At 41.5% G+C, this 20,304-nt stretch overlaps 1 protein-coding gene across 5 annotated transcripts in view; it reads right to left on the bottom strand.

Moving 5' to 3' along the window:
* Window positions 1-16,469, bottom strand: part of LOC105936188 (BAH and coiled-coil domain-containing protein 1) — a 96,379-nt gene extending 79,910 nt beyond the window's left edge. For 4 of the 5 annotated variants that reach the window (XM_012876885.3, XM_012876887.3, XM_021323744.2 and 1 more), the window contains exons 1-2: window positions 16,202-16,468; window positions 13,001-13,328 (exon numbers count right to left, since the gene is read on the bottom strand). In XM_012876885.3, the coding sequence (XP_012732339.2) occupies window positions 13,001-13,172 (172 nt within the window). In that variant the 5' untranslated portion in view covers window positions 13,173-13,328; window positions 16,202-16,468. Of the gene's footprint in view, window positions 1-13,000; window positions 13,329-16,201 lie in introns of all 5 variants that reach the window. The other variant, XM_012876888.3, reaches the window with a different exon arrangement.
* Window positions 16,470-20,304: the final 3,835 nt, after the last annotated feature.

The following is a 20,304-nucleotide window of genomic DNA, read 5'->3' as shown; positions in this document are numbered from 1 at the left end:
ATCCCGGCGTGCTGCCCTCTCAGCTGCCTGCCACTCTGTTTCCTCTCTCGATCCTTTCATACAATCTCCCCACCACACAGCTCCTTTGATTGCCATTTCCCGTGGGCATGCACGCTCACACACACACACACACACACACACACACACACACACACACACAAACAAATACAACACATACATGCATCAAATCTCAAACGCAGCCCTTCCCCACTGCTCAGAGACGGTTGTGCCAGCTGAGTTTTGATTTGGGAAGAAAAGTTGCCTCTACAACAAATAATGACAGGCACTCGAGGAACAGGCGGCGGGCGCACCATTATCACATGAAAACACACACACACACACACACACACGCACACACACACGGTGTAAGGAAAATGCAAAACTTTAAAAAGAAAACATGCAAAAAAAAAAAAAAGAACTCTTTAAAGCAAGTTTAATCACATATACACACACACAGGCAGCCACCCACACATAGCCAACACGAGCGCGCAAGTGTGTTCGCACACCCTCCCATTATGCTGTATAACCAAAAGGCATTCAGCCATTTCAGCAGCGTTCTGAGAGGCAGCCAAGTAAGAGGTCTGTCAGTGCATTAGCCAGCATGTAATCATAGCCCAACCTCACTGCAATTAGAACTGGTTCTAATTCTTCACTGGAAGCACTGCCTTGTCCCACTGCTAATAGTTTACTTTACTCCAACAGCTGACAGACCCAGCCCTGCCTCTCCTGGCATGGTTTTTTAAACTCTCACACGCGCACGCGGCCCCTAACGGACACGCCTGCTCGCAAACACAAACACATCCACAGCTGCGGCTCGTCTGTCACCGCGGCCGATCAAAATGGATCCCGGGGATAGTCCCCCCCCCCCCAGTCGTGTCCCACTTGTGCCACATCAACGCTGTAAGTCTTCTAGCTGGACCACAGTTCACCTCTCATAATACACTGGCTTGTAAAAAATACTCATACTCCATGAACCTTTCCGCATTTTGTCAAGTTACAACTGGCAACTTCTGTCAGTCAGCAACATTGTGCATGATTGCGTATTGGAAGGAAAATAATACACTGTTTTTAATTGTCTTTACATGTAAAAATCGGTGTTAGGTGCATTTGTTTTTAGTCGGACTGGGTAAGGAGCACCTGTAAATTTCAATTTTTATGTTTGCTAAGGATTTTTCATTGGGTATGGACTTTGACTAGGCTTATGAGACGGGAAAATACCTTGATCATCTGCCTTTACCTCCATGCGTCTTTTCAACTCTGACCAGCGTCGCTGCCCACACAACTTGATTTTAAAGCAGCCTTTTTTTTCTGCTTCACAGTATTTTCAGTATGGCCCAAAAAGTTTCATTATGATCTCATCTGAACAGAACCCCTGTTTCAACAGGTCTGCTGCATCCCCTACATGATCAAAGGCACAAAGCAGAAGGGACTTCCTATTGCTTTCTTTCAACTATGGCTTTATTTTTGCTACTCTGCCGTAAAAGGCCACAACTAGCAGACATTCAGTGAACAAATTCTCCCACCTGAGCTGTGTGTCTCTGCAGCTCCCCTAAGTTTCCAGGGACTCTGATTCTTGCTCTCATTGCCCAGCGCTTCAGGTTAGGGGCCCTGACATTTCTTGGTAGCTTTCCCAGACTCATTTTTCTTACAATTTTCTGAAGGTTGAATTGAACAACCCTCAAATTACAAACAAGACTATTTACTTACTCCGTGTTTTCTGAAGGCAACTGCAATGGGTTTTATTTATGTGTATAAGAGAGTTAAACGGGGCTCAGTGCCTACAAATGCAACACCTTGCTCATGTTTGCTGTTACAAAATATTGCAGATCGTATATCATTGTATTGACAATTAAACATGAGCAATACGTTGTGTTGGTCTATCACATAAAATCACCCAAAAACACTAAGAAGTCTGTTGCACCAAAGTGGTAAAATGGGAAAAACTATGAAAGCCTCCTTGTGGGGTTTTACATAAAATAAAAACCTCCAAAAAGTGACAAAGAGAAATAACAGAAAGCCGTGAAACAATTACATAATAAGTAAAAGCATGAAAGCTCCCAGACGTTCTCCACCGAAAGAGGCAGGTGTGTGTGGGAGCCAGGTGGTGAGACAGAGCTGCATTGGGAAATGGTCTAATGAAGACTGAGGAAGTTGGAGCACTACCTATACTGATGGTATTGCTTTTAGCCCGTGAGTGGGAGGACTTGGGTGTCACTTCAAAGCATTCCCTACTATTAATCAGAAGCTATCCAGCCCTCCAGAACAGGCCCTGCTGGCTCTGCCGCTAAACACCCCTCTCAACATCAACACAATGGAGCTATCATCGCGGCCATTACGCTACGCCTCGGCCAGACAGCGCACCTTTATCTCGGCATTAACGTTACGTCCTCGCGGCCAATTAATTTTACCTGCCACGTCTCAGACTAAAGCGCGTGGAGTTTGCGGTGGCAGCGGAGCGCGCGCGCGCAAGTGTGCATTTCCATTGTGCGGTGGCTTGTGTGCTACAAAAAGGGGTTGGGGTGGCGGGGGTGGGTGGGGATTTGTCCACCTGGCTCAGGTTCCACCCGGCAGGCTGCGGGTTTGGCCTTGGGGGATCTTTATGAAAGCACCTGCAAGAAGCTGCAACCACAACACCACCAGCCCAACCCCGTCCAGATCTGGCTCTCACCTGCCATCCCCAGGCAGTGGCTTAGCGCCTCCGCCTCCCTCCCCCTTACAGCTTCCCCCCTCTAGGCAGCCCTGGCAAACAACAGCCACTCAGCGACTCAGCTGGATATCAGCAACTAAGATTGAGGATTAACTTCCACACTGGCACTGTCTCTTTAGCGCTAGATGCATTAGATACAATGTTAATCCCTTGCTTCTACTCTTTTCTCTTTTTCCTATGGCTGTTGTGGGGGATAGTGCTTTCCCTGCGAGCGAAGCAAGAGCCCACAGGACAGAGGTGAAGCATTTCTTTTCTTTTAATCAGGGTAGGCAGTCTAATTGGTTGGATAATAAAGAAAGTGTCATCTCGTAAAACTGCACATTCATGTTATAGGAAGATGAGAGGGTTTACAACACAAGCCGCTCTCTCTCTCTCCCTCCCTCCACGTGTCCTCTCGTACTGTACTGAGGGACTAGAGACTTCTGCGGCGCTGATGGGATGAGATAACCGCTCACTGTTGTGAGAAAGGCCTGTCAAAGCTTTGTTTTTTTTTTTTCTCCTGTTCCTTTTTTTATTCTCTCTAAAGGATATAAAAAAAAAAAAAAAGCTGGAGCGGCAGTTTCAGAAATAGTACTGTTTCTATAATTAGATGTAAACAGATGAACCAGGCTCGCAAGCTTTCTCTGTCCCACTGGCCCCATGGCCTCCTGGGAAGCGAGATGTGTGAGTCTGTGTGACATGCTTGTGTGGAGCGCAAATGTGTGTGTATGTGTGCACGCGCGTGTGTGTGTGTGTGTGTGTGTGTGCCTTTTCTGTTTGAGATGCACAAGTAGGTTTATGACGTTATGTGACAGTGTGCATCTAGTCTTGATGTCGCTTTGCACTGTCTGTCTGTCGGTCTGTGTTTTTTCTCTCTGTCTTCACCACACACAAGTCTGTACCATCCCCCCCCCCCCCCCCCCCAACCCTTCTCATTCCTCCCATCCCCCACAGGTCACTGGATGGGCACAGCAAGAAGAGCTAATATGAGCTAATATGCATGAACCAACAGCAGACAAACACACATCTGTTGCAGCAGAGCCAGTCGTTTGCCCCACATCTCGGAGAAGCATGCTGTATTACAGAGAGGATGTAGTGTAGCCTAGTGGCCACAACAGGCAAAGGGGTCCAGATAAAAGAGAGATTCCAATTTCTGTCAAAAGTTGTTATCAAGGGACTTTTGGTGACATATGGTTATGATGAAAATAAAGCTTATTCTTTCTTGGGTTTCAGTATTCCATTGAGCTGATCTTTACCAAAATCGTTTAATGTCCTCTTTTAAAGCATGAGTACATTTCAAACAACATGCAAAAAGGGTAAAAGATAATGTGGAAAAAAACTGGTGCTCGGCCAGGTGGAAACTCACGAATTCAACCGGTGCTGCTGAGTACAGTGGAAATAAACAAAAGTGCTAAAAGGACACACAAATACTCTTCAGTGTGGAAGCTTTTACTGAGCAAAGAAGCCTCAAAGCTACATATTTTCTGTATCAGGGAGGTGTTTCAATATGACGCTGAGAGAAGCACAAAAGGCTCATACAACTGCAAGGTAGGCTTTAGCAGGCGCCGGTAGGACGGACAGATGGATAATAAAGAAAGACAGACAGACAGACAGACAGACAGACAGACAGACATAATTTTGTCCTCACAGGGGAAATTTGTCTTGGACTACACATGCTAGACAAAGCTACCACCATTAAACACCATAAATACACATAATTCACAACGACACAACAGTAAATGCAAAAAATACATACACTGTTCAATAAAACACATATTGTATCTGACCACATATATTTCAAACAACTAACAAACCAATAGATCTAACCAGAGCATCAACATGACAGTAGTGCATTCCCGTACCATAAATCTACCTTATTTATTAATCTGATGGAGGAAGAGACAGATGAATATTTAAATATATTAAGTTTGCAAATGGGGACACTCTATACCAATAGCAATTGGTATTGTAAATTAAGGATGTGAGTGAGATTTTTCCTACAACCCTTTGTACTCTTTTACTTTAGGTTGCTTTGTACACATATATTTTTTTCCAAATTCCACACAGAATAATAAATGTTCGTGGTAAATTACAAGTCTGAGCTTTTTAAACCATGATGCACACAAAATGTTGCCAGGAAGTTGAAAAATTCCACAATTTCTTTAGGTCAAAAAAATACTTGCATCATTAGAGCAGCATTTCTCGTCCCTACAAAAGCAGCATAAACAGGAACATCTAGACAAACTGCATTTTTCATCCTAAAGCATTTTTCAACTTCAGCTCCAGCAGGGACAAACTCAGCCATTGGAAGGTTAACAATGCACCTGTCCCCGCCTCACAGCCAACCACAGGGGGCCTCAGCTGTGGAAGAGGAGGCTGGACATCTGCAAAAACATAGGACACACACACACAGACGCATCCAATCCCACCCACCTACCGACCCAAACACCGCCATACACATATTCACCCACTTACACGCATACAGTATTGTCACTTACCGCTAATCCAATGACAACAATAAAGCCATTGCCCACTTCCCCCCCACCCCCCTTGTTTTTCTTTTCATTCAACATTCACATTAATAAAACTGGAATAAAAAAAAAGTAATCAGGATTTTCTGCTTGAGCCGTTAATGATGTCTAACAGCTGTCACATGCAATACGGCCACGCGCTGAGGTAGGCCTGGGGCAGCTCAATGAGCAGCCGCCTGATGTTGGGATAGGGTCAGAGGAGGAAGGGTAAAGGAACACAGGAAGAAAGGCAGAAAAAAAAAATGCAAAACTGCCATGGTTGATATGGAGTAAGTGAACCAGGTTTTATACAGTTTATGCTTTAGTCAGAGGAAGTTAACAAAAGCAACCGAATTCCTAATTTAACTTCTCACTTCCTTATGCCGAGTTCAAAATAGATGAGAGGGGTTTTGAAATCCAATGATCTGAAATCCAATACAGGAAGGTATTTCCCTGCCCGTTCCTCTCAACCCTGGGTCTCCTTTGTGTTGGGCCTGCGAGCACGCCCCACGCTCGAGGCGAGGGTTTGTGTGGCACCGTGCCACATGGTGTAAGTTTAGGGAGGAAGTCTGTTTGAAGAGCAAGTATCTGTTGCAACATGGCCGCTGAAATTCAAGCTAAAACACTGATCCCAAACAGCTGGAAAAGTTACCTGATGAGGCGAGGAAATTTCCAAAACACAATCTTCGACGCGATTTCAAACAAAAACAAACGATCTCCTGAAAATGTCAGCGGTTCATCTGTGTTTGAATTGCGCGGATACTTGAGTAGACTGGAATTATCTTCCTGTTGTAGGTGAGACTATTTGAAATGATGTCGGGGGGGGGGGGCTAACGTTCCAGGAGGGGAGCGTTATGGGGCAGGGGACAGATGGCAGTGGCAGCAGCGGCACCAGACAAGGTGCTATTCCAGCCAGGTATAGGATGCCAAGCAACGCCTTCACTATTCAGGCGAACTCCAGTGGGAGCCCTCTCTGAACCGTGTCATCTCACAAAGATCCACAAATGAGTCTAACAACAGGCCATGGAGGGGCCAAAATGAAACTTGTGACCTACATCCCATCACTGCACCTCCTCCTGTAGATGTTATCTTTTGATTACCTCCACAATTTTCTTACAGAGACAGGACCGGTATATTTATTAGCAGATTTAGGTGTTATGAAGCTAAATGAATATGGTGGACAAAAAGAAATAGTCAAAATATTTTGAAGTGAGGATCAGTGAAGTTATTCTCAGTAATTAAAGGATGTCACACCACTGCAAGTCTTGAGTCAAGTGAAGACATCCTCAGAAGGGTATAAGGCTAAAAGTCTGTGAGGCCGCCATTTTAAATAACAGGTAGCTGCAGACTCTCAACACTGCTCTAAGCCCTCAAATTCCAAAATCCTTCAGGTTCATGCATGACATTACGATTGACACGTGCACCGGGGAAAACATGCGCAAGTATTTCAAAACTCCCTGTAGGATAAAAAAAAAAAAGTGACTAATTGATGCAGTTTGTGTTTTAGGTTAGGGCTACTAAAAGGTGATACGGTTTGGTTTCAAGGTTAAGTTTATGCATTAAGGCCTGAGATTAAAGAATGTAGGAACCTGAAAAGGTCTAAGAGTAGTGGGTGCTGAGATTCACAGAGCTTACACACCATCCTTGCAAGTGGATACTTGCTGCTGTTTTGGCCAATTCTAGCAAATTAAAACAACTAACTATGACTATGTTTACACCCTCGAGATACAATGCAATATCAAACGTAATAGACGTCTGCACTTACAGATGCAGTAAGAAGTAAGAAGCCTTTGGTAAGTTTGTAGCTGTAGAGACTTTTTCAGAAATTTTTCAGACACAGTACACATAAACCAGCCTATTGTAAATTCTAAACGTTTACTTACATTTTTGTGGCATTAATGCAGAAGGCTGGGAAGTAGGCAGCTATGGCTTGGGAAAGTAGTCGCCTAGAAAAGTTTGGAAACGTTTCCTCGGACATGACACAGAGCCCAAAGTCACCTGCACCTACGACATATTTCTGCATGCATGTGTTGATGAACATGACTTCATTTTGTGTACTTGGTATTACAAGAAATGCACCGCATCTGTAAAGTCCGTTTAGCGAAAAGCTGAAGCCGATGAGGCATACTGCAGTATTGACCAGAGTAATTTTAAAATGCTAAAACAAATGCGGTTTGACAGATAAATAAGCAACTAACGTAACAATTGTGTCATATGACAAGTGAAGACATTTGGCACGCTTTCACACTAAATCTTTTTGTACCCAGACAGTCCACTTTGTTTAGCCAAAAAAAAAAAAAAAAACTCTGAAGTGGAGCAAACACACAAACTCCTGAACGTAGTGGTCTCAGTACATGTCAAAGTTAACCCCAGAGTGGACAGACAAGCAAATAGAGCAGCTGAAAGTGAACTAAAAGGGAGAAAGGGACACATGACTTGCTGGCATACATGTGATCTAAAAACTTGCAATTCCTCTCTCTGCGTCTGTGTAGCCACGCCATCATGTCTTCCTATCTTCCTCTTTGCTGTTTTTTTATCTGCATTGCTGCATTCTTTTCTTGTATACAGAAAAACAAGTCTGGATAAGTTGCTGCTTGACATGATGCTCATACTGGGCAGATTCTTGGGAGTGTGGCCTGAATGAGTAGCTGTTGTAAGCGAATGGCATTGACCAAGTAGTTTTTCATCCATTTTCCAATGAAATGGGGTGACTGTAAATCAAACTGAATGAAGGTGTGATGGTTTTAAACATTGCTCTCCTGTTTGAACCAAGTCCCTCAGACGGCCCTGGTGTGATAGCACCGTTAATATCCATATGTCATAGTAGTATTGAATCCCACTGATATGCAATTTCTCCGTTTGAGTTGCTAAAATCTGCTTAAATTAAAGTCCCTGTCTGACTAGCCGTTAGCCTTTCACTTCTCTGAGGATTTCTTCCCCTTATACAAACTCACGTCATGCGACATCTGACTATTACCGGTACATGTAAAGTAATTATTACTGGTACTTCCATCAAGAACCCTACTTTAAAAACCCTGAACTATCTCTTCAAACGAACCACAACCCGGGTTCCTAAAGGACAAGAGGCAAACAAAGCACTGATACAATCTTTTAAGTGCTCACAAAACGTGAGCGCCAAGGCCTTGAAGCAGAACCCTCTCTTCCACTGAACAACTGTTAACCACTCATTGACGTTTTAGGTTTTTTTTTGAGGACCCTGGTTGTAACTACCCCTTTGCTAACTCCACCAGAGACACCTGTGTTTGTCTTTGAAGGGTCTTCTTAACAATCACAGACCCATGGGATAGTCCTGCAATGAGACGTTCAATAAAACTCTCTGTAAAGTTATTTATCCTTCTTTGGGGGGGGAAAAAAAGGGTGAAGGCAGACAGAACCTAACCTTTGAAGGGGTGGGGGGGGGAGGCTCTTAGATATCCAGCGAGGACATAAAAACCAAGGGAATGACAGGGACATCCTACCAGTAAACAATAAAGGGGGTGGAAGGGACTGTTTTTTATCTTTAACAGCAGCTGTAAAACATGCACCAAGCTGGGGTCTGCAACAATGGCCCAGAGGCAGAGAAGGGTAGCTAAAACAGAAGTGGCAGGAAGACCACTGCTTCCCAGACACAAGGGTCTTCCTGCTGGAAAGAAAGGAGACAGAAAAATTGGAGGGGAAGAGACAGGGAGGACAGCTTATGGAAAGGGAGAAGGGCAGATGTAAAGGAAAGGGAGGCCAAGCGAGGAAGATGACACAAATATGACCTTTGATTATATGGGGTGTTTAGAGCAGAGCTCTGAACCCCCACGCTGCTTTCACACAGCCACACCTCAGACGGAGTGGCCTGATCAGAACAATATGGCTGAAAGATGAACCCACGGCCATAAATGCCAGCGGTGGAAGACAGCCCCACTGTGTCTCTGTGCACTGACACGGCCCAAAATCTGAATCCCGGCTTCACAGCCAAAGACAAGTCTGTCTCCAACTTTCCACTGGAGCCAGCAGAAGATAAAATTACTATTTCAAAGTCCTTGTAAAGGACCTGGCCGAATTAAACAGCATTAGATGCGTTTAAAGGTCTTACTGTTTCAGGGAGCGCACAAAGAGAGGAGCTGCTCCAATGTCACATTCCCAGAACACAGTGCAAGTGTACACTATAAATCGACCACCTGCCGTGCATTACAAATGACCGACTTGTAGTAGGTGAAGATGGACAGAGGCAAATGGGAACTGACAGAATCTCCACCGGCTCTGAGCAACATGGTTCGGCGAGCAAGAAGGTGGAACTGCGTGCTTGAGCATGGCGTAGCCTAATTACCGCCCAACTCACAAGTCTGTGCAATAGGGGGAAAAAAAGGGAATATTTTCTCCCATACTATGTTAAAAATCTGCAACCCTGCTGGGAACTGTGCCACGGGAGAGTGTTGCAAGTGCCGTCACTCTTTTCAACAGCAAAAGGTGTCAGAAGCGCTCGTGATAAATACCTCTGCAAAGTCAGACGAGGCCTTTCAAGGAGCCACATCAGAAACCTGCCTCTCAGTGCATTTTTACATTAACCCTGAAATATTCATGCTCTTTGTAAAGTATTCATGTGAACTAGTGTGCAAGTTAGTCCCCAGGGGGGTGCTGGGGGGGGGAACACACTCCGCAAACACCACGCACAGTTTGTGCGGCTATGTTGCTTATACACAGGTCACTCAAAGGATCGCTAATGACCTGGCCCATTAAGAGGAACAGCCCTCAACCAGTTTGACACCCTAAAAGTCCAGAGTTGCTAAATAAGGAGTAATAATTAAGGAGGAGGAATTATTAAAAAAACACTATTAAGTAGATGAGATCAGATATTAGGCAGACTCAAATAAATTACTAGAGGTGCACCGACTAATCAGCCAGAGATTGGAACGTGCCAGTTTTTTCTCGATCGACTCTGATCAGTAATCTGCGGGTCGAAAAAAATAAATATATATAATTTTTCTGTTAAGGAAATGCACCAAAAGTAAGAACTCCCATTATTTCCAGTGCATAAACATGTCACCCGTACACGTGCATTTATTAAAAAAATGTTTTATTGAAAATGGAAAAATGCTGAAGCATGTGCTTTGATGCAAAGATTTAGGTGATTCTTTTATCGTTCAACTCTCTATTGGATTATAATCATGAATCAGTCAGATACTAATAGGTCAGACTTTTTTCTTATCTATTCTTTACACGCACCCCAACTAGGAACACAAATTTTGGTCGTTAAACACGTGTACCAAAAGCATTTACTCTCCAAAATCTGTTATTTTCTACTGGCTTCAAAACTTCTACCTCCATCAAAGAATCTGCAGCAATTTGCTTTTATTTTTTTGCTCCCTTATTTGTTATCTTTCTAAGGAGAAAACTCTGAATGTGTTAAAATTGGAACCGGTAAGAGAGTCCTTAAGGGAAAATAGGAAATTGATATCGGCCAGGAAAAGCTTAAATGACATATCTTTAATTTCTCCTAAATAAATAAATAGCTTTGGAAACAACAACCATAAAAAAATCAAATATCCTTCTTTCAGTTCAAAACACTCATATAACAAAGAACCAGCTTCACATAAATCCATTTATTGTCCACTAAAATGTGAACTTGCTAAACAGTCTGTTTCAACCGAAGGCATCTATTGTTCCATTGCATCACGACCTTAAAAAATGAAAATCATGAATAATTTCAAATGAAGCTTCATCCCTCATCCGCCCATTTGCATTACGACATGCTTGACATTTTCAAATAATATTAAACCAATAAATCAAATAGTGCAAATCAGCTGAATGTAATGGCAATGTAATTTTCTTAGAACCTAGCACAGGTTTTGAAATCATGTGAAATTATGTCAAGTTGCTCTGTAAGTTCATCCAACCAAAAGGGGGGGGAAAAACGTCAAGAATTAAATCATATTTATCTGCAGGGTATTAGGGCTGCTTTTTCAGTCCCTCCCATGTGTTGCTGACGAAACCAGGAGAACAATAAAGCACCTCTGCTGCTCATTGAACAGTGATGACATTTGGAGGGTAGGTCTGTACGTTGACATTGTTCGAGGCACACAACGTCTGAGCGGCGCAAGCACCTGCACCGTGCAACCAGCACTAGCCTTCCTGTTCCCAACAAAGCATCTGCATGGATGGGGGGGGGGGGGGGGGGGGGGGGGGAGATGCACAAATGCAGAAGGCTCTCCATGCATACATGTATGAGCGATGCCAAAAGCAAAACGTATGTGGTGAGAGAGGAATGGTAAAGAGCACCTGTACAGTTTCCAGAATGACTTATTATGCTTCGTGTTTAGCTGGATTTATTTAATTCTTGGTTTGTTTCTTTATGTTTTTTTTTAGAATTTATTCACAACCTTCACGAACACATTCGATTTGAAAAATATATTTAGTTTGCTGTGTTAGAAACGCTGCTTAAAGGAGGTGCAGCATACAAAAAAAGGGTGTCAGAAAAGAAAGAAATAAACTGATGCATAAAATGTGGGGAAATATGAGACAAAATACACATAGGAGGTGCATCGCTTTCTTACTCAACCAAACCGTCTACACAAATATTTCATTCTGCTACAGTTACTGCAGGTAAAATTACTTTTAAGTGGCTAAATATATATGTGTTGCTTTTTTTTCTGGATCTGAGGACTCCTCAGATGCATCAAAAGCGTCCTTTTATAAGATTCATTACCATATCATCACAGAGCAGTGTTTTTAAAAACAATGTGTTTGATGCGCTGATTGTCATTGCTTCGACTTATTTAAACACTGCATCTGCAAAATAAAAGAATTTACAACATCTGTAATTTTTTTATTTTTTTTTATTTTATTTTTTTATAATTCTTGGTGCATTTTTCAGAGCACGATTCCAAGTTTAAAAAAAATCTAATGACTAAAATGTATATGTGGTCATAAAGAGATTAAAAAAAGAAATAAACCTGCACATGTAGGCATTTGATGATGTCTGTTTTGTTGGACCCCTACATATGGAGTAGCCTTTTTGTGTTTTTTTTCCACAATAATCAGCAGTGTGTCAGCTAAGAGGCACATTCTGACTCTTCTATGCATGCTCTCATGTTTGTAAACGTGCTCATATGGGTTTAAAATGATACCGAGGTCACTTGTTAAACCTGATGCATGCACTGTGAACACATTTGCACCCAGACACTTCAAAGCCCAATCCAGAATCGGATTTTCCCCCCAGCATTGCTTGTATTCCTTTAACATTCCCATTAGCTTGCATTGTAGGGCGTGCAGACCTTTCCATCCAAGCTCTATATCTTTAATGTTTGACCTATAGAGGTTTTGGTTAAGTGATGGCGCTGGTGTGACACCCTATGAGTTTTACACGAAGTGACAGATTCTCCTTATGCATGCATGCAAGATAAAGAAACCATTGCAAATGTGCTGTGTCTAAAAACTAGACCAGGCACCTAACGTTATTTTATTTTTATTTTTTTTTGGCATTTATTTATTGCATGACATTTAACGATTAATCAAATCACTATTTGTTTAACAAAGCTGCCTTTATTGCCTTTTGGAATAAGCTGATTGTGTAGATTCAGATTAAGCAGAAACGTCTAATCAGAGGCTTAATGCAAATTTCATTTAATTTATTTTTATTAGTCTATGTTTGAGGAGCAGATTTCTGTTGAATGTCACCCCTGAGCAGTAAAAGCTAATATATTATTTCTCCTTCGACACCGCACTTGCCTATCACTCACGCTGATGGCGCATTTGGAACAACAGAATCCCCCATCAAGCGCAGACAAACATGTCAAAACGTGGATTTTGCACTGACCTGAGTGGGGAGCCATCGGTATGTGTGACGGGTAGTACTTTCCTGGCGGGAAGTGTCCGGCGTGTTGCACGGAGCTGTGGCCCGAGGGAGCGATCCGCGAGGCGGCTCGGTGCACCAGGGCGCCCCGCTCCGAAAGGAGGTGCGCCGGAGCAGCAAAATCCCGTCCCTCCATTCCGCGGGAATGTTTAGTAATCCGAAATCCGGACGGGGTAGGTCAGGGAAATCGGATGCAAACCCATAAAATAATCCTTTCCCTTCGTTGTCTATGTGTTGCATTTAGTCGATCGCAGGCTTCTCCAGCCAAAAGCGCAGCTCCCGATCATCTTTTCTGTTAGAGCAGAGAAATTCAAAGCGGCTGTCACAATCAAGGAAAAATAAAAAAAAATGAACTAAAACCTCAAGCACGATGCAACACTCTTACACAGCAGCCTCCTTTTGTGTTTTAAAAAATGCTTCACCTGCGTGATAAAATAATACATTGTTTCATTGAAACGTTTCCACGCGCTTTTGCGTTAAGGCTTTTGCAAGAGAGAGTGGGGGGGGGGGGGAAAAAACTGCCTGTTCCGAGTGAATACTGCTTGGCAGAGTAGCCACAGTGCATGCAGGCGGCCAGCGAGGCGTCACTGCAGGCTCAGCTTCAGCTCTATTGATCAGCCTGGGATGCATAGGCCAGTATGGAGAAGCACACACGCACACACACACACACACGCACGCACGCATGCACAACAAGCAGACTCACAAATGTCAAAATTTCTATACCCTATATTCTGCACCATCGTTCCAGATAATTAATCCAAACGCAAATTCTGCAAATATCAGTCACACTCTCCCAAACAATTATCACATGAATGTACAATATGTAATTTAAAAAAAATAAAAAATTAAACCATGGTTTGCAGCAAATTATCACAGGGCATTGTGTTTTAAGAGGGGGGGGGGGGAGTTATTGTTTATCCATTGGGGTTAAAATGATGGTACTCAGTCTGCATCCTGAGGTAAACAACGCTGCCTTCCTTCTTCTGGTCCTTCCATTGTCTCGGCTTGATGCAGGCGATTTTTCCTGCTTCTGTAAGCCCCAAAGCCAAACTGGCTCCACATTTTACTGCAAGTTGCTTTTAGTTGTTGTGAACAGGGGAAACATTTTTTTTTCCCCTCAAATATTTTCAACTTAAAAGAATAAAACAGTTTGTAACACATCTAGGGGAAATGTGATATTTAAATAAATGCTATTTTCATAAATCGTCCTAGTGGATGGATATTGGCGCTTTAGATAAACATGAACAGAGTTCATTAGGCTCCAGGGCATGGCAATAAAATAAAAAATAAAATAAGAGAAATATTTGGAATTAAAAATAACACTGAAATAGCCCACATTTGACGAGAGATGCAGCAGCCCCTGGAAGGCTTGCTCTGCATGCGTGTGTGCATGTGTCCGTGCACACCCCCATGCATGTGTTTCTGTGTGTGTCTGTGTATGTGTGTGCCTGTGTGTGTGCGCTTGTGTGAGTGTGTGTGAATAACTGCACTCTCACTGTCTTTATCTGACTTGACCTATTTCAGGTCAGGTAATCAAATTGAGTAGTAAATACATTATAGTGACATCCTCTGACACAAAACAAAAAAAGGGGGCATTATTGGGTCTAAATTGGAAAACAGACCGTTATAAAATGACAATAAAATATATTTTGATGTTAATGGTAGGGGTCAGAGTTATCCTTCCCTCTGAGGAGGCAGCCAGTAATTAAACAAAAATAAAGCACACCAGCAGAAGGCACATTGGGGTTACATTACCAAATTATTAGGGATATAAACAAATAATGGATTTTTTTTTTGTCATTGACTCAGTCTGGGGTCCCAAAGGGTTACTTCTTCATACAAAAATATCACGTTGCAATAAATTGAATTACCAAAAATAAATATGTGACATTTGTAGCGTATAATAATGACCAAGCATATTGTTATCATATAGTCCATTTCATTTCAGCTCTATTATCACCCCACGTCCCCAGTTACAGCCCACAATTCAGAGCTACAGCAACAATAAAAACCGCTCCAAAAGCAAAGGGGAGGGGAAAAAAAATCCGTCTCAGCTGAGAGGTTCCCGTGTTAATTTGTGTGCATGCATGTGATTTCACAAGGTGAGAACAAAAAAAAAAAAAAAAAAAAAAGCCTCGCTACTGCATTTTAGGTCGTCGGTTTGTGGACTGGAAGGGGGATCCAAGGTGAATGGCCGCCCGTCAGGGAGGACTGCCTTTGTCTTCACACTGAGAAAGCGCTTTGCAGTCGGCCATTACCTCCCCCCCTTTCTCGCCATGCTGTTCCTTCCAGCCTGGATTCCCCAGCAAAGAGCGTCGAATAAAATAGGTGACGCATTTACGAGAATTATGCAGCTTTGTGAATGCTCAAAATGTACAATTTAAGCAGGCTTTGCTTGCGGCTGTTTTTTTAAATCGTTACGATGTGAGCGGCTTCGTTTAACAAATAAACACATGTTTCGTTTTTATTTTAGGTTTTTATTATTATTGCTATTTTAAATGTGGCATTTAAGCGACTATCGCTTGCATTTACAGAGAGGCAGTTTGAACAAATCAAGTTATGACGTATAGATCGGGTCGTGAGAAGACAGGCCGACCTCCACGGTTGAGCTGTCCGGCTGAGGTTCACTCCCAGCCGGCCGCGTTTAGACATGATTCCCGCTCTCACTCCCGGTAAAATATTTCCTCTTGGAATTTGTAAAAAAAAAAAAAAGCTGCCATAATTTACGATCAACGCAATTTATCAAATAAATAAATAAATACAATGAGGTTATTGGAATTTTAAAACCTCCTTACAAACGTATTTATATATTTTTCCCTAAAATATACAAACGTATATACAAACGATAAACAAAAAGAAATAAAATCTGGAAAGTAATTACAGAAACTGCAACACATAACAACAACAACTATTCTATTGTTATTATAATAATTACTATATATTTAATAAAAATATTCTAGAGAATTGCCACATCCTGCTTTGTTATTTGCAAAATTTGCAACAATGTGCTGTGTATAATGCACGACGTGTCACAAATAGCAATTTTGGACAAAATACTGCCTCAGTCATCTTAGCAACGAGGAGCCAGGCCCTAAAATGTTTTTATTACATTAAATGAAAAATATTTATATATATATATATCAAGTATATAAAATTACTACTTACTGGTGTGTTAAATCCTTGCATAACAATAAATTCTAAAATCACAAAACTCTGGGACAGGAGGTACAAGTGCGACGCCCATTTAAAATCAGAATCTGAGATTAGTGTGGCTAGAGTGGAATATCTCCATCTGAGGCTGTGCAGTAGTCTGCTGCTTCAGTCTGTGAAAGCAGAGGCCAGTGGGACTGGGGCTTCCGGCCTGGCTGGATTGCGGCTCGGCTCTCCGAGCAGCGGTTTCTCTCCCGATGCAACTGCGCACCTCGGCGTCTCTGGGGCAGGGTAAACACGCCCTCTCATTGGTCGGATAAGTGCATGTTAATGGATTCGTGCCGCCCGCCCGCAGATTCGGCAGCCTCTGATTGGGCCGCGTCGAAAGCCAATGGCGTGCCGACTGACGGTGCGAAACGGAGTGAAAAGCGCCAGATTTAAAGCGCTGTGACGGTGAGATTGTTCACAATGAAGATTAGTGCAGGAGAACGCAATTTAAAATGCGCTGTGAAGTTAAACAGAGGCCGGTGAGGGGGTTGTATGGAAGGGGTCAAAACACAAAATAGGCTATATTTTTTGGGGATGTATAAATAAGGTGTATATTTAAAAAAAAAAAAAAAGTCAATAAAATTTAATCTGAAGATGTCTCAGAGGATAAAGAAAAAATTCCATAAAGATATTTTAAAGGGGACATATGGAAAAATTTATTTGGCCCCTAAATACATTTTTTAGTCTGTCCAGGTGCTGCGTAGAGATCATTATATTCTGTTTGGGACATATTTTTCTCTAGTCCCTATTACGTTTTTATTTTTAACAATAACATCACCGTATTTGCTACAGAACTGCCACACAAGGTCAATGGCTTCGCATTAACCAATTGTCCTAATCCGCCATTTTCCTTTCTTACTTTGATTTTGTTGTCCAAGCTCAAGGATGCCAAAGCTACAGGTGGATAAGTCAAAATGTTTGGTAGTCGGGTGTATTATTAAGTCACACAATTCATGACACTATCCTCCAGCAAACTATGAAAATGGCTGAACGGGGTGGAGTGGAGCGGCGTGTGAAGTGCATCGTTTGCATTTAAAGAGACCACACCAAATGGAGGTGTTCTCAGACAAACCTCAGAACAGAAGCGTAAAGGCAGCCTGTGGAGCTACAATAACGAGGAATTCAGACCAAAGCATTGCAGTTCCATTTTATAGCCCACAACTGAATGATTCAAATGTGAAAAGGGCATATGTAAAAGCATATGTCCCCTTTAATGTAAATGTTGGGGCAAACCAATATTAATTCACTTGGCATATAATTCAAGCCCTTAGGTAGGAGAACGTGTATAGTTGTTTGTGCTGTGTTTGTTGCCCTATGAAGGACCGGCAACCTGTCTAGTGTGTACTCTGGCCCAATAACGGCTGGGGATGGGATTGCGTTGTAAAACCTAGGTGATTGGTGGCACCAATGGGGCACCCAGGGGGTGAGGGGGGGGTTGTGGGGTCATTGTGGTTGGGCAGTGCCTTCCCAGTCAGAAAGTTTTACATGCCTAATATGTTTAGTAAATGTAATTTAAGAAACAAAAACACAGAGTAGTAGTAACATTTCTTTATTGATTTATTTGTGCTGCACAGCCCTCCACTGTTTAGTCTCCGTCACGCACCGACGGCTCCTTCCACGATGCCCCCATCCCCCTACAAAAAAAAAAGAAAAGCCTGCCCTTGACATCAGCAAACTAAGCTAGTGCTTAGAAAACCCAAAACAGTAGGGGGACCCCAAGCATGCTTCTCATACAGAATATAGATCCCAGAAGTTCCTATTGATAGTTGCATTTCATGGACTTTTTGAAACGTCTTTTTAGGAACATCAAATTTAAAAGAATTCCAATTATTTCAGATTTAAAGATTGACTTTGAAAGATGATTTTAAAAGACTGATAAAGATAATTATTGCAATAACAGAGGAAAAATGTTAGTTAGTAAATTAATCTTAATAAATTACTGACAGTTGGCTAAGTACAGTAATAAATAAATAAATAAATAAATAAATAATAAATAACTTCAGGTCTTCTTCCTCATTCTTGTTTAAAAGTTGTAGCTGTATCCAGCCTGCAAGACCAAATTGGTAATTCAGCAAAATAAAATAGACCAATTTATTTACATTTATTTAATGAATAATGTGACCCATAGCTCAAGCTAAATTGATTCTGCAGATATGGTCAATATCAATATTGGTTTTCTTGTAAACAATGAAACTAAGGCTCTTGAATGCACAACCATATTGGTGTTGCGCTTTTGTGTGTTCAATTGAAAAAGGGTCCCCAAATCAACCTTTGTTTAGCGCCCCACACAATCTAGCACCGGCTCTGTCCCTACAACAAACCACGGTAGTATAATTAGGCAAGTTAGCAAAAACAGCTCTGTTTCATATCAAATAATTAAAAATTATGCATTATGGAGTAAATGTATGACCCGTCAGAGACAAAATTGTATTGAATTACTTGTGTTAAAGAACCTGTTGTGCAATGTAGAAAAGTTCATTAGGGGATTGAGCAGTCCATATTCTGTAATTGTAATGCTTCAATCAATCTAAAGGGGTGCTAATGCCAGAAGCCTCAAAAGCACCTTTTTTTTGGGTGTTCACAAATAGAATGAATGTTTCATGAATCCCAAATTGTGTTAGATGTATTTTGTGTTATGAATTGTGTTGAACCAGAGAAGGTTAAATGCAGACTAAAGTTACTTACAAATTATATTAGAACTCTTTAATTTATTATCACAGCAATCCTTAATTACAAACCAACTTTGGTGTTACTATCATATGTGAACCCTGGTTTACGGCCATATTTTTACAGAGTGCATACACCAGCACAACACTGGGGGAAACCACCCTATATTTAGCTGAATAGGTAATAAGCAATACAATACATTTTTAACAAAAACCTTATTTTCATTTCAAATGATTGGTCCATTCCCTCACTCAATGGCGCCCTAGGCAAAGAGCCATATCAACCATATTGAAAACTTCTTTTAGTTTTAGTTATCCAGCTGTATTTTGTTGTCAATTGATAGTAAATTTGATGGATGGATGGGTGAATGGATGATAGTAAATTCAAATGACAATTATAAAAAGAAAAGGAAAATGTTACCTGCTTCCTTCTGAAATTATGATCTAAACCACAGCCTTTATCTTATTCAGTACAGCATGAACTCTTAGTAAGACCCTTTAAAGTTGAAGTAGACCTTTTGGCAATCTTGTGGCTTCAACGTTCAGACTAATATTTACCATTTCATAAACATTCAGAACTTTTATAGTGTAATTATTTTATATAACCAGATACACAATGCAGTCTCATTTGCAAAAATAGGACTGTAAATAATCCCTTCGTCTTGACTTGTTTCTCTTTATTTTTCTTCCTAGTTGTCAGACTTTCTTGCAATCTATTTAAGTGGCTTTTTAGACATTTTACTGTTAAAGGTCACAACTTTTTGAGAAAGTTTGATCAGGAGATTACTGGGTTCATTAAAGATATCCTGGTGCATATGCCCCAATAATATAGAGCTGGCAACACTTGGGGCTATCTTATGGGTATAATTGGTCTTTATCTTGCCACCCCTGACTATGATAAATCAAGCTTTACATATATATATATATATATATATATATATATATATATATATATATATATATATATATATATATATATATATATATATATATATATATTGTTTCAGTAAAAAAATTGAGTTGAGCTGTTTTTGCAAATCAAGGGTTGGGGATGTTTCCATGTGTTATTTTTCCATATGTTCAGCCATCATGGGATTTTTGACAAATACTTTCTAAACTAATCTGTTTAAACTCTGTGATGAATCATTCAGACAAGACAGCAAACCCAATATCTCTCGATATGTTATTACCATGGACTTTGGTTATTGCTCCTAATGTTTACAAATGAATCCCCCCCGTTTGTATGTGATGATCTGATTGGCTGGCACGGCGCCAGCGCATTGTCAGTCATAGATTGTAAACAACACTGTGATTGGCTGTTAGCCAGTCCGCATTGGGCTGTCCGGGGAGGGGAAAAAAAGCAATAACTGGCCCCACCGTTTCAAGGCGTCCCCGGGTTAGATG

This window comes from Fundulus heteroclitus, chromosome 16 (genome assembly GCF_011125445.2).
Source record: "Fundulus heteroclitus isolate FHET01 chromosome 16, MU-UCD_Fhet_4.1, whole genome shotgun sequence".
Classification (NCBI taxonomy): domain Eukaryota; kingdom Metazoa; phylum Chordata; class Actinopteri; order Cyprinodontiformes; family Fundulidae; genus Fundulus; species Fundulus heteroclitus.
The sequence above is the reverse complement of the archived record's forward strand: the minus strand, read 5'-3'. Positions and strand labels throughout refer to the sequence as shown.